General features: G+C 37.3%; 1 protein-coding gene and 2 long non-coding RNA genes across 3 annotated transcripts; all 3 read right to left on the reverse strand.

Moving 5' to 3' along the window:
* Positions 1–369: 369 nt before the first annotated feature.
* LOC140664981 (uncharacterized) lies at positions 370–810 on the reverse strand. The gene has a single exon (XM_072890621.1). It carries the CDS (start codon positions 808–810, stop codon positions 370–372), a length of 441 nt encoding a protein of 146 aa, XP_072746722.1.
* Positions 811–8,928: 8,118 nt separating this feature from the next.
* LOC140665467 (uncharacterized) lies at positions 8,929–9,551 on the reverse strand. The gene is made up of 4 exons (XR_012046615.1): positions 9,410–9,551; positions 9,250–9,319; positions 9,124–9,172; positions 8,929–9,065 (listed from the first exon to the last, which is right to left on the reverse strand). It is a non-coding gene; the product is annotated as an uncharacterized lncRNA (long non-coding RNA).
* A 141-nt stretch (positions 9,552–9,692) lies between these two features.
* Positions 9,693–10,397, reverse strand: LOC140665406 (uncharacterized). The gene is made up of 4 exons (XR_012046602.1): positions 10,244–10,397; positions 10,067–10,154; positions 9,878–9,994; positions 9,693–9,803 (listed from the first exon to the last, which is right to left on the reverse strand). It is a non-coding gene; the product is annotated as an uncharacterized lncRNA (long non-coding RNA).
* Positions 10,398–13,081: the final 2,684 nt, after the last annotated feature.

The following is a 13,081-nucleotide window of genomic DNA, read 5'->3' on the forward strand; positions in this document are numbered from 1 at the left end:
CACGCCTGTGTGATCGAGTCTACCAGGCGCGCGACATCCTCCACCAAGCTCCTTCCTCTGGCGGATGGTGTTGCCAAAGGGTGGCCTGGACGGCCGCCGTCAACCTATCCGGGTCTAACTTTTTAAGGTTCCATCGCGGCGATGGCGCACCGCCGGTCGGGCTCCCGGGCTGAAGGGTGGTGCAACCGAACTCTATATATCGGTGGTCCGATAGAGTCTCTTGGTCGACCACCCCCCATAAACAATTTAGGCGTGCCGCGGAGGGGGTTATCATAGTGAGATCCACTATAGACGCCCCCCGCAGTAGCCGGTCGCACGTGGGCTCGTTGCCGGTGTTTAGTAGGCATAGCCCGAGAGCCCCTATCCAGTTCAGTAGGACCTCTCCCTTGGGGGTGGTAAACCGGTCTCCCCAGGCTTGCGCTCTGGCGTTAAAGTCACCGGCCACCACCACCTCCTGGGGAGTATGCTGCGTATGCAGTGCTCCAACTCCCCCAGATACAGCTCAAATTGGGAGAGGCCCCAACTAGGCGGTGCGTAACACGCCACCACCGCGATGGATCCCCATTTCACCGCCACATACCCCCTTCCTGACTTGAGTAAGGAACAGGGGGGGTTGTGGCTGTTCGATCCTCGTATGATTGCGACCGTGCCAGAGCCGTCCACCTTCCAATTAGGATGGTTTGATGGGGATCGGTACGGCTCCCACACGATCGCCAGTCCTATTCCACGCTCGGCGATAGTCTGCAGGAGTAAGTCCTGCGCCCGCCGAGCGTGGTTAATGTTTGCCTGTATGAATTTACAGGCCCTCATTGATGTCGGTAGAGAGGGCCTCCGTCGATTCAGACCCCGCACCACGTGGCTGTGGAAGGGGGGCTCCATCCGCGTTCGATGGCGCATTACCCACGGGCTCAATTTCGCCCGGGGTAAGGGTGTTACCACATGTTACCACACTCCTTTCACGTTACCACGCTTAGGGTCTAAGCGTGGCTTCCTTTGGGGCTTGGGGGAGTCGGAGCAGAGCTCTTTGCCCCCCGCACTCTTCTCGTTTCCTTCCCTTACCGAGTCCGCGCGCCGCTTGCGACACTCTGATGTGTCCATCGGCGCGGGCGCAGACTCGGCTGAAGCCGTTTGGTTCGCTTGTGGGATTTCTCCCACAACGACCTCCATCAGGGACGGAATTGGGCTCTTGTTTTCGATTCCCCCCTTCTCCCCTCCTACCGACGGGGTGGGTTTTTTGGAGGGAGGAATCGATTTGGCCTTCTTCCTGAAGTTGAGTTTTTTCGGGGGGTGACAATTCATGCCCCCCATCCTGTGCCCCGCGGGTGCCCCGAAGTCAACACAGAGTGCGCAGTGCACTTTCTGCTCGGAGCAGGAATTGGCCTCGTGGCCCTCCTTGCCGCAGCGGAAACACATGTTGGCACAGGATCGGTCGCTGCCGCACTGTTGCTGCACATGCCCCTCCTCCATGCACTTAAAGCATCGAAGGAAGAGCCGCGGCAACAGCTCGATGGGTAATTTGTACCACGATATCGGTACCTTTCCCATCTGTGTCAATTTGTTGGCCGCGTCTATTGGACACTGCACCAACACCGTATTGAGGCCGGTGCGGGGGGCCTTCACGAACGCTCCCACTTTGACGTCCGAGAACCCGCACTTACCCTCCCCGGAGATTGCGGCAACAATCTCCGCCCGGGTAATGGAGTCTTCCAGCCCCCGAATGCGGAGGTCGGCCATTTTTTGGGGGCACTTGACTCGCACCCCTTCGTTGTCCCCAGTCACCTCTCTAACACGTTCGGCGAGTTGTCCCGCCTTGCGTGCCTTGTCCTCACCGAAAATCTCAAGGATTAAGGCACCGGTGAGACCTTTCCTTATCTTGAGGCTTCCTTCCTTGATTCCCAATTGGTCTAGTTTTATTTCTTTTCTGATGGCGGCCATGTTCTCGCCATATTTCTCTTCTGGGCAGGTTATCATGACCGCCGAGGTTTTGGGAACCTTCATTTTACCGGATTTCTCTCTCCCCGCTACCTGCCCCCGCTTCTGCTTACCCTGTTCACTGGGCGGTGACTGGGCCGCAGCAACGGGTACAGTTCTGGAGGGGAGGGGAGTCTGTCCTACTTTCTTCTTTCCCTTACGTCCGACCACCACGCTCCACGGAGTTTCCGTGGTCGGAGAGGGGTCATATGTCCCGGGGTCTGTCGATTTCTTGTCGAAGGGCCCCGGGCCTAATGGTCCTCCGCCAGAGGGTGGAGCCCCAGAGGGTTCCGCATCCTGGCGAGATTTCTTTCCAGGTATTCTCTCATCGGCAGCGGGTACCGGCAGAGAAGGGGGGGGAGAGATTTTGGAGTGAGCACAAACCTGGCTTTCTCCCTTCTTCTTTCCCTTCTTGGCCGCTTTTTCCTTTTGGCTGCTTTTAGGAACCATTCCCTGCGTCTTGGGCTGAGTTGGCAAGGGGATCTCAGCCTCGGTCTCCTTCCCCATTGGCGGCTGAGTATGTGCGTTTAGGGGAGCAGATTGGACCGCCTCCCCCTGTCCGTTCGTTGCTTCGAAGAATCGCAGCATCCTCTGCCTCAAGTCAACGCCTATTTGTAGGTGCTGATTGAGGGCTTCGTACAGGATTGCAAAGTCGCCCTGGACTGTAGGGCGAGTTACCGGTGGGAGGGGTCGAGGGGATCCACTCAAGAGGGGCCCCTGTGCCTCCGTTACGCTCGCGGCCTGCGGTTCTACCTCCATGCAGGGGTCACCAGCCAGGCCCGGGGACACGCATGCCGGAGATAGTCCGCCCCTCCTCAAGGCGGTCTTCTTTGGGGAGACATTTTGGGGCGTCCTCAGCCTGAGAGAATGCCACTCCCCGCTGTCGGAATCTGAATCCCGGTCAGATTCAATGCGGTTCCGTCCTCTCAGGTTCCTGCCCCCCTTCTCCTTTTCACTTTTTGTGATGCATCCCTCTTCGATCAGGCGAGTACTGAGCTGGTTCGTCAGCACTTTTACCTGATCGGCGAGTTCCGCCATCTGCTTTTTGAGCTCGCTCGTCTCCTTTTCTTTCTCGGCTTTGAGGAGCTCCAATTGGTGCCGAAGTTCCTCCGCTTCAGCGTTGCTCGGCGAGGACGATACAGTTCTGTCGTGAAGGACTGCTGTGGCAGCCATGATGGACGCCACAGCCTTCTTCATCTCCCCTTCTAGTGGGCCCTTAATGTTCTTTGAGACCTGCAGACTCTTGAAAATGGTCACGCAGTTTGCTATGGTATCCGACACCACAGCCGGTTTCGGAGAGTGGAGGAACATCTCCCTCGCCACCCTCTGGTTGTCCCGGCATCTCTCCCAGGCCTGTCCATCGGGCATTGAGGCACCCAGGGCCCAATCCGTGTCCACTCTCTCTCTGGCCTCTTCCCTCGCTCTGGCCCTTGCCTCCCTTTTCTCCCTTGTCCCTTCACCCGTGGTGATGGGCCTTCCTCTGCCTCTCTTGACGGAGCTGACGTCCGACTGCTCGTCCTCCGAGCCAGCATAGTACGACCCAGCGTGCGATGCTGCTTCGTACTCGTTAGGATCACCCGCCACGCTACTGGCGCGTGATCCCGCTGGGAACGCCAAGTCCTCGTCACTAGGAGCAGGAGTTATACCTGTATCGGTATGTTTCCTCCTTTTCTCGCTCGCTCGGCAGCTGTGGCATATATGCCTCGCGTTGTGAGGGCATTTGCTCGTTTTTTTGGCCATTGGAAATTGGAGGTATCTCCTTTCCAACGCCTCCCTCGCTGCCGTACCATCCTGAATGGCCGTGATGATAGGTTTGCCACCGGATGTCGATGGCCCTGGGTACGAAGGCATAACCTTCCCCTCTGAGCCCTCGGGTATTTCGGGGAATACCCGCTAATAGATATAAAAATAATTATTAATAAAATAGAATAATTTAAATAATAAAAATTAGTAGCAAACGGATATAATAATCATATAGATAATATAGTTACAAATCTCATTAAAGGAGTCAAATAAAATAATCGATAATTAGATTTATAAACATAAAATAATTCTTTATTTAATAATTTAATAGCATCGCTGAAAGGTTGCAAAATACCAACTAACCCGACCTTATTAGGACCTTTACGTATTTGTACATATCCTAAAAATTTCCGCTCTAATAAAGTTAAAAAAGCAATCCCTAACAATAAATTTAATAATAAAATTAATAAATTTATTAAATTTAAAACTAAATAATAATAAATATTTTTAATTATTACTTATATAAATTATTTTTATATATTTATAAATTCTAAATTTATTACACTATTCTGCCAAAGTAATCTACAATTTTTATAAAATTAATATTATTCTTTAATTTAAAAAAAATTTCAAATAAAAAGTCCTTTCGTACAAATTTATTTACACTTTAATTATAGATAAAATCCGATCTGGCTTACGCCGATCTAAACTCAAATCATGTAAAATTTTAATAGTCGAACAGACTAAATAATTAAATTTTTCCATCTAATTTTTATTTTAATTCAACATCGAGGTCTCAATCATTTTTTATAATATGATCTTAAAAAAAATATTACGCTGTTATCCCTAAGGTAATTAATTTTTCAATAATTTTTTTTAAAACTTATTCATATTTTCATAAATATATGATTATCTATTAAATAAAATTAAAAAAGTTTAAAAAATTTTTTAATCCTCCCAACTAAATATAATTTTATACTAAATTTAAAAACTAATGTATTTTAATAAAAATTATATTAAATTCTATAGGGTCTTATCGTCCCATAATATTATTTGAACATTTTTATTCAAAATTTAAATTTTTATTATTTAATTTAAAAAGCTTAAATCTCATCCATTCCTTCATTCCAGCCTCCAATTAAAAGACAAATGATTATGCTACCTTAGCACAGTCAAATTACTGCGGCTATTTAATACACATCATTGAGCAGAACAAATGTTTAATTATTTTCTAAAAACCATGTTTTTATTAAACAGGTGGACTTAATTTTATTTAAATATATTAAATAAATTTATTTTGCCTAATTCTTTAATTAAATATAAATTATTAATTATTATCAAATCTTTAAAAATAAATTTTATAAATACTACTAATTTTATCATTATTAATTTTTAATTTAAATTAATAAAAATATCTTTTTAATTTATTAAATTTATTTTAATTTTAAAATTATAATTAAACTATGCTAAAATAAATAAATTATTAAATTTTTTCAAAAAATTTTAAATTTTAAAACCATTTTTATAAAATTTTTATAAATAATATTAATAAATTTTTTAAATTTTAAAATTAATTTATAGATTATCCCATAAATTTTTAATATAAATCAATATATTTATTGTAAATAAAAACTATTTTAAACTTTAATAAAAATTTACATATTTAAATTTATATCTAAATTAAATTTATATAAAAAAAAAAATTGGATATCAAAAAAATTGATTAAAATATTCTTCTCTAAATAAATATTAAAAATAATTTTTTTATATTAAATTTTATTTATTTATTTAACTCTTTTTCTTTCGAGAAATTTATTTATCAATAATTTTTTTTAATAAACCCTGATACAAAAGGTACATTTAACTAAAATTACTTTTAAAAATTTTTTTATTTTCATTTACATTACATTATCATTAAAATTAAAATAATTATTTTAAAATTTTTTACTAAAACTTTTTTTTTTTAATATAATTTTATTTAATAATTTATAATATTTTTTCTTATATTTATTTATTATTAATAATTTATTTATTAATTATAATAAAATTTTAATAATTTTTAATTAATCTTTTCAATGTAAAAGAAAAATTTTTATTTAAACTAAAATTTTTTTTTATTCTAAATACATTTTCCAATATATTTACTTTGTTACGACTTTTTCCATAAATTTTTATTAATGAAAATGACGGGCAATTTGTACATATTTTAATTAAAATTCAATTTAAATATTTTTTTAACTTTACAATTAAATTCAATATTTATAAAACTTTAAAAATTTATTTCAATTAATTAAATTAAATGTAACTCATTTAAATCTTAACTATTCTACATTTTGATTTGAATTATAATTATAATTAAATTTTTAAATTATTAATCTTTTAATATAATTTTTCAACAACAATATATAAAAATTAAATTAAGTAATTCTATTCGTGGATTATCAAATTAATCAACAAGTTCCTCTAAATCATAAAATACCGCCAAATTTTTTATTTTTAATGATTAACATTTAATATTTAATTATATTTTATTTTCATTTAAATAATAGGGTATCTAATCCTAATTTATTATATAAATTTTTTTAATTTTATTATTAATTTAAAAATAAAATTATTTAACTTTTAATATCTATTCATATTTCACCATAAAAAAATAAATTAGTTAAATATATTTATTTATTTATATATTTTATATTTATATATAATTATTTAAATTTATTTTTATTTAAAGTATAAACCGCAATTGCTGGCACTTTATTTATTAATAATAAATTATAATTTTCTATTATAAATTTTCATTTAATTAATTATTATAAATACTAATTTATATATTATTAAATTATTTAAATTTTATATAATTTTTTAAAATTTTATTTATACTTTAAATTATAAAATAAATTTAAAAAAAAAATTAATTTTTAATTATATTTATTAATTATTAAAAACAAATTATAAAAATAATTTAAATTTAAATTTAATATGAATATAAAATTTAATTTATAATATACATAAAAAAAAAATTAAATAATATTCCCCCCCCCCTTTTTTATATTATTATCATTATTATTAATTATTAATAATTATTTAAATATATTAAAATATTTTATTAATAAATAATTTTTTTTTTCTATATTTTAGGTTTTTAATATTTTAAATTAAAAATAATGATTAATAAGTTTTAATTAATTAATATTAAATAATTAATGTTAATTAAATATTTTAAATATATATAATTAATTATATATTTATAAAAATAATTAAAATATTTTATTAACATTAAATAATAATTATTAAATAATATTAATGTATATATAAATAAAAATTAAAATTTTTAATTTTTTTTACTTTCTATAAAATACTCTCCTTAAATTTATATAAATAAGATTTTTAATTATTATTAATTATTTTATTTATAGATAAGTTTTTTAATTTTAATTTTAATAATATATTTTTTTTTTATAAATACATATAATTAAAATAGTCAATTATTAAATTTAAATAAAATTACTCTCTCCCTCTGAATTTTATTTTAACTAATTATACTTTTTTAATTCTATAATAACTAATTATTTTTAAAAAATCAATTTTTATAATAATTTTATTTATAATATTTTATTATTTAATTTATTAATTAATCTTTATAACTACTTTAATTTTAATAAATTCTTTTATTATTTTTACTAATACAAATTTAATTTAAATTATTTATTTAAATTTACTTATAACCTTTTTTTAAATTAAATTTACTTATCATATTTAATTTTAACTAATGATTAATAGTCAATTTTCAAAAATATTATACTAATTTATATTTATTTAATTAAAGTAAGTAAGCTAATTCTCTAAGCTTTTAGGTTCATACCCTAAATATAGAAATTTTATCTTTCTCTTATTTAATTAATTATTTTTGCTATTTAAATTTTATTAATAACTAAAAATTTATTTAATGATATGCCTGATAAAAGGATTATTTTGATAGAATAAATCATACATAATTTATATATGTTTTCATTTAAATTAATTTTTTTATATTTAATAGATTTAAACTATCTCAAAAAATTTCAAAAATTTTTATGCTTCATAATACATTAAAATATAATATTAATATGCAATATTTATTCAAAGTTTAATACAACTAAAAAATTAATTTTATTTATATGCATCATAATTTATTTATAAAATTTTTTTAATGTCTTTAGTGGAGTGTTCTCTTGGCGATTGACAAAGGACATGACACACTAGAACAGACGAAATACACTTGGATGACATAAAACGGATGACATGAAATATACATTTGGAAACAGTGACACATTTAGGGATTAGAAAGACAGGCAGAGGAACTTGACTTAACTGCTAAGGGGTTGATAGTCCTAACAGTGGATAATGGGAGTGACGATTGGAAAAGACAAGAAACATGTGGAAAGGGAAACCTACTGGAAATGGCGAACAAACAAGTACAACAGTGACAATGCTACATGTTCTTGATTAAATGGATGATTTTTAAAATATTAGAAACATAGGATCAGATAATAACTACATATTAACACATAAAAAAGTGACCTAAATAATTAGACATAAAATAGACGAAATAACCGTACTATTAACACAAAAATTAGTACTAACATCGAACCTCTGTGCAATGGTACATGTACTTTCATTTTTGTTAGTTAAGGTAGAATAAAATAGACGATCTTTTTATATTTTTATTTATAAAATTGAGGTTTCATCTTGGAGCGTCAGTGATGGACAGTGGCAGTAACCTAGAACAAAGTTTATAGGTTATCAAATCTGTCACTTGCTCTTATTAATATAGTATAAACAAATGTAATAACAGACTATACGTACCCTTTTTACGATAATGGCTTCTTTCATGGGCTCCTTGTCGAAGCCGGAGACTATTGCAGGACGGCGTCGTGCGGACTCCAGAAGGTTGTTTATTCGGCGAACAACTGTCGACCGTGATGTCAACATGATCCGTTAATCACTGAAACTTGTTTCGGTGATCGCGCTCGTCTGGTCTCTGCTCTTTCTTTCTAGGAAATATCTGAAGATCTTTCGCTGAAGATGGTTCGCGCGCGAGGACTTCCTGACGATGGCGTGTCTGTACATGGCGGAATTCGACTCTGGTGATATTCGTGGCCTTCTGTCTGCTTCGCGCGTTGGAGTTTCTGAAACAAGGATAAAATAAAAGAACATTAGATGATTATTATGACACAGACGTATTTGCTTGATTAGATAATAAATAGTATATTTATTCACTCCAACGAATAAGCACAGAGAGTTACTTATCTTGTATGAAGATAGAAGCACAGATTTGAAGGAATTCCAGGAGAGATAGTATCCTGTGAAACCTGAAACAAGAAGAATATATCATAAATAATGAATTATTATAGAAATAATATTACTTACCGTAGTATTAGAAACGCTCGATTATGACTCTTTTTGGATAGTTAATTACCTTTAAAGAGAAAGACCATAATTATAGGAAATACTTATTATAATATTAGAATAGAGAATCCTTGTGTACATTCATACTTAGTGTGATCAAGGATCTGGTTTTACGGTGCATCTGGTAATAAAGGCGATAGTGACAGTTGTAGATTACCTGTAAATGCACTGGGTTATCATATATATACATGGTTGTATACATGAATGTTGTTTATACTATACAACAGACGAATACGCATTATATTACCAAAATTATGAATTGTGTACGCCGCATACACTGTTGAGGAACCATTTTCTCCGGTGCGTCTGGCGACCGTGCACATATCAATGACGGCTATGGGGTAACAGGTTATCTGCGAATTATGCACATAGAGGAATAATATATTGAAAAGAACGAAACAATAATAGTGTATAATTACTTAATAATGTTGTACGATTAACAGACGTTTAATTTAGAAGAAATATTGAAAGTATTGAAGCAATCTCCACTGGAACGTGAAGAGCATAATTAGCGGTGTCCGGTATGCGTAGCCGTCTTACTAAGTGATACTGTTGAGTGTTTGGATCCTCCGGTGAGCTTGGCGGTCGCACACATGTTCAGTGACACATGCAGGTTAGATGATCTTGGTCGATGACAGGTGCTGAAACAAAAAAACAATTTGTTCATTAGGAGCATTAGGATTATTGCAATAAATAATAATAGACGAATACTTACCGTAATATCTTTATTAACTATAAATATTGTGGGTGAGTCTGCCAGCGTCGTTGATGAGCCTAGAGCGCTTTCGACACTGCAAAACATCTTGCGACAGAAATAATTCTGATGAGGAACCTGAAACAAGAAGCATTATACTTAATATTAAATAATATTACATATATTATTAAATAACAGACGAATACTTACCGTAACGCTAATCGTTGCAAAGCTAACACCGTCGACGAGTCGATGATGTGTTGTCATCCTCTCCGGTGTAGTGCTGAAGATTAGTAACCTGTAAAAAGATAAAGTTGTTGGTTATCTGTAGTTGCACTGCGTTGACCGCTGTAATAGATTGTAAAATATAATAAAACCGGAACGTACTGTTGTTGATGATACTTTGTATTGTCGATGCGCCTTTCTGGCGCATCTGATGCATGTTCCCGGCGTCACAACAGCAAACGATTGCGAATACTTGTATACCTGAAATAAGAACTAATTAATATCGTGGATAATAATATAGACGTGAATAAGTATTACGCTTTGTATAGATATATTTATCGATACTTCCTTCGGCTTACGATACTTGGCATGACAGGTGCGGTTATGTTTGGCCTGCCTAAATGAACTCGGTGCCTGAAGACAATAGGAGTACAATTACTAAACGATCACGTGTAGTGGATGATAAATCACAAGCGATATCTGCCCTGCGAGGCTGAGATCTTTGTCAGTGGCAGCGCTGTGTATTAAATGAAGTGACGGCACATATCATTAGCAGCGCGATAATTGTCACCGCGCATCGGGGTCGCGCAAGATAATTGGCACTTAGTTGAGCTACGTCAAGCACTGTTGGGGCACGCGGGGAGGCGGGTGACCCCCAGTAGCCACCTTGACGGGCGCGACACGCGGAAATAACACAAACCTTGTTATTAACAAAGGAACAAATTGAGCGACACGCGGGAGCAGCGCGATCGCGATGTTGGCGGCCATTTTGGGTAGTGATACAATCACGACCAGAATTAATTCGTGCCGACAGTCGCGATAGTAAGTTCGCGTCTCGCCGATGACTATGGTGAGTTCGCATGAGTCTCACATGCGTTCCAAAGTAACCAGATAGGGAAATAGTATTTTAGCGAATATTTCGAGACTCCGAGCTCGAATCTTGAAATGAGACATAAGGTAGTGTTCACCAACGTGTTGCAACTACGATAGCACATACCATTGGTGCAAACTTTAGAGGTTGTGCAGTAACGCTGTGAAACTTTTTGTGGATGCGCAATTGGATTTTTGGAGACACATGGAGATCCCCTAACTATCCCTGAACCCAAAACCCAATTATTGGTGCGCATTAAAATTGAGGTTATAGATTAGCATGCGCATCAATATGGTTTTATTCATGGGCTCTCATTGAGGGCCACAACACATCTGGTTTCCGATTCTAACCCAAAATTGGACTTTTGCAGTGCGCAGTACGGCAGTACGATCACGCGTTTGTTGGGGAGTACGCGCTGTGCCTGGGGGTCCTCGTTGGACGCTCTCTTTCCTGCTGCGTATTTGAAACGCGACTACGTGTTAAAGTCTTCTTGTGTGCATGCGCACTAAGAGACTTGATTAAAATAGATATAGTTTATGATAGGCTAATTATAGAATTAGACAAAACAATAAACGACAATAAGTAGGCATTAGAGGTCATAATGGCGAAGAGCACGCAAAAGATGAGGAAAATGTTTTACTATTATGAAGAAGACCTCTCGCCTACCGATAAAGAAGCGGAGGTGATTAGTGAGGTCAAGGACAAAAATGGTGAAGTAATTAGTCTTAAACTTGATAGATATCTTAGAGGTAGGAAATCTGTAGCGTTTGAGAAACTTGTCGGTTACGATCACGATGTTCTTACGGATGCCGGCAAAACCTGGATAGAAGAGGTTTACCAATTCGTGGAGAGTCGCCAAGATATAGGCGAAAATGACCAGCGGAGGATGTTTGACAGGTGCTATGCTACGTACGACGTGCTGAGCGCGCTTGGCAATATCGACGAAAGAGATTGTTGCGAAGACTACAAGGAGGCTCTAGACGCTATAAGTAAGAAGCTGAGAGAAGCATTGCGGACCTTGGACAAATATGATGCCATATCTCTTGAGGTTGAAACGCTCAGGGAAGAAAATAGAGTGTTGCACGCCAAGGTGCGTGACCTACAAGGTGAAAAGAATGTTCCAGTAATAGGACGTGACAATGACGACGTCATACAAGGAATCAAAGATGGAGTGACAGAATTTACCAATATCGTCAAGGTTACCATGAAGGAACAAAAAAAAGAAGCAAGGCAAAAGTATGAGGACGACATCCAGGAACTTAGAAGGGAAGTCAGCGAGCTGAGGAAGATTGTGCTCAAAGGGGAGATTGCCCACGCGAGTACACCGGTCCCTACGATCTGTATAGTCGAAAAGGATGCCGATAGTCCGAACTCGACCTCGACGAAGAGCAAACTGTCGATGATGCCTAAAAAAAGAGGGAAAGAAAACAATGGATTACTCCTAAGACGCGGAAAAAGAAGAAGACTCTGGAGGCTCCCAGCACTTCCAGAGACAATTCTACAGAGGACTCTCCAGGGATTGAAAATTATCAGCAGGAATTAATTAATTAATTAATTAATTAAGGAATTAATTAATTAAGGAATTAATTAATTCCTGGACGGATAGACCTGTCACCTGAACTGGCTAGACTGAGGAATAAGTCTCGTCTCGCCAGGACAGCTGCGGTTCTCATTAGAGTGGATACTTCCAAGACGTCGTACGCTCAGGCTCTGTGTAGGGTCCGCGAACAGATTAATCTGAAGAATTTAGGAATAGAGGGAACCTAAGTCAGAGGAGCTGTCAACGGAGGACTAATCGTGGAACTCACTGGCTGTGGGGACGGAAGCAAGGCCGACGCTCTGAAAGAGAAAATCACCCGGGTTCTGGGTGACTCTGCCAGGGTGACTAGGCCCCAGCTGAGAGCCGAGATGAGAATCTCGGGTTTGGACGTTTCCATCACTGAAGAGGATGTCGCGATGGCTTTAGCCCGTGAGGGTGACTGCCATCGGGATGAGATTAAAGTGAGCAATTTTAGGAAGACCTCAAAGGCGATGCCACGTACATAGCATAGGCGAACTGTCCGGTGCTGGTGGCTTCCAAGATATCCAAAAAAGGTGCATTAGTTATAGGATGGTGCAGAGGGAAAGTG

This window comes from Anoplolepis gracilipes, chromosome 4 (assembly GCF_047496725.1).
Source record: "Anoplolepis gracilipes chromosome 4, ASM4749672v1, whole genome shotgun sequence".
Classification (NCBI taxonomy): domain Eukaryota; kingdom Metazoa; phylum Arthropoda; class Insecta; order Hymenoptera; family Formicidae; genus Anoplolepis; species Anoplolepis gracilipes.

Coding starts and splice junctions, on each gene's coding strand:
- LOC140664981 (XM_072890621.1), bottom strand. CDS start 810: ATGAGGGCCTGTAAATTCATACAGGCAAACATTAACCACGCTCGGCGG.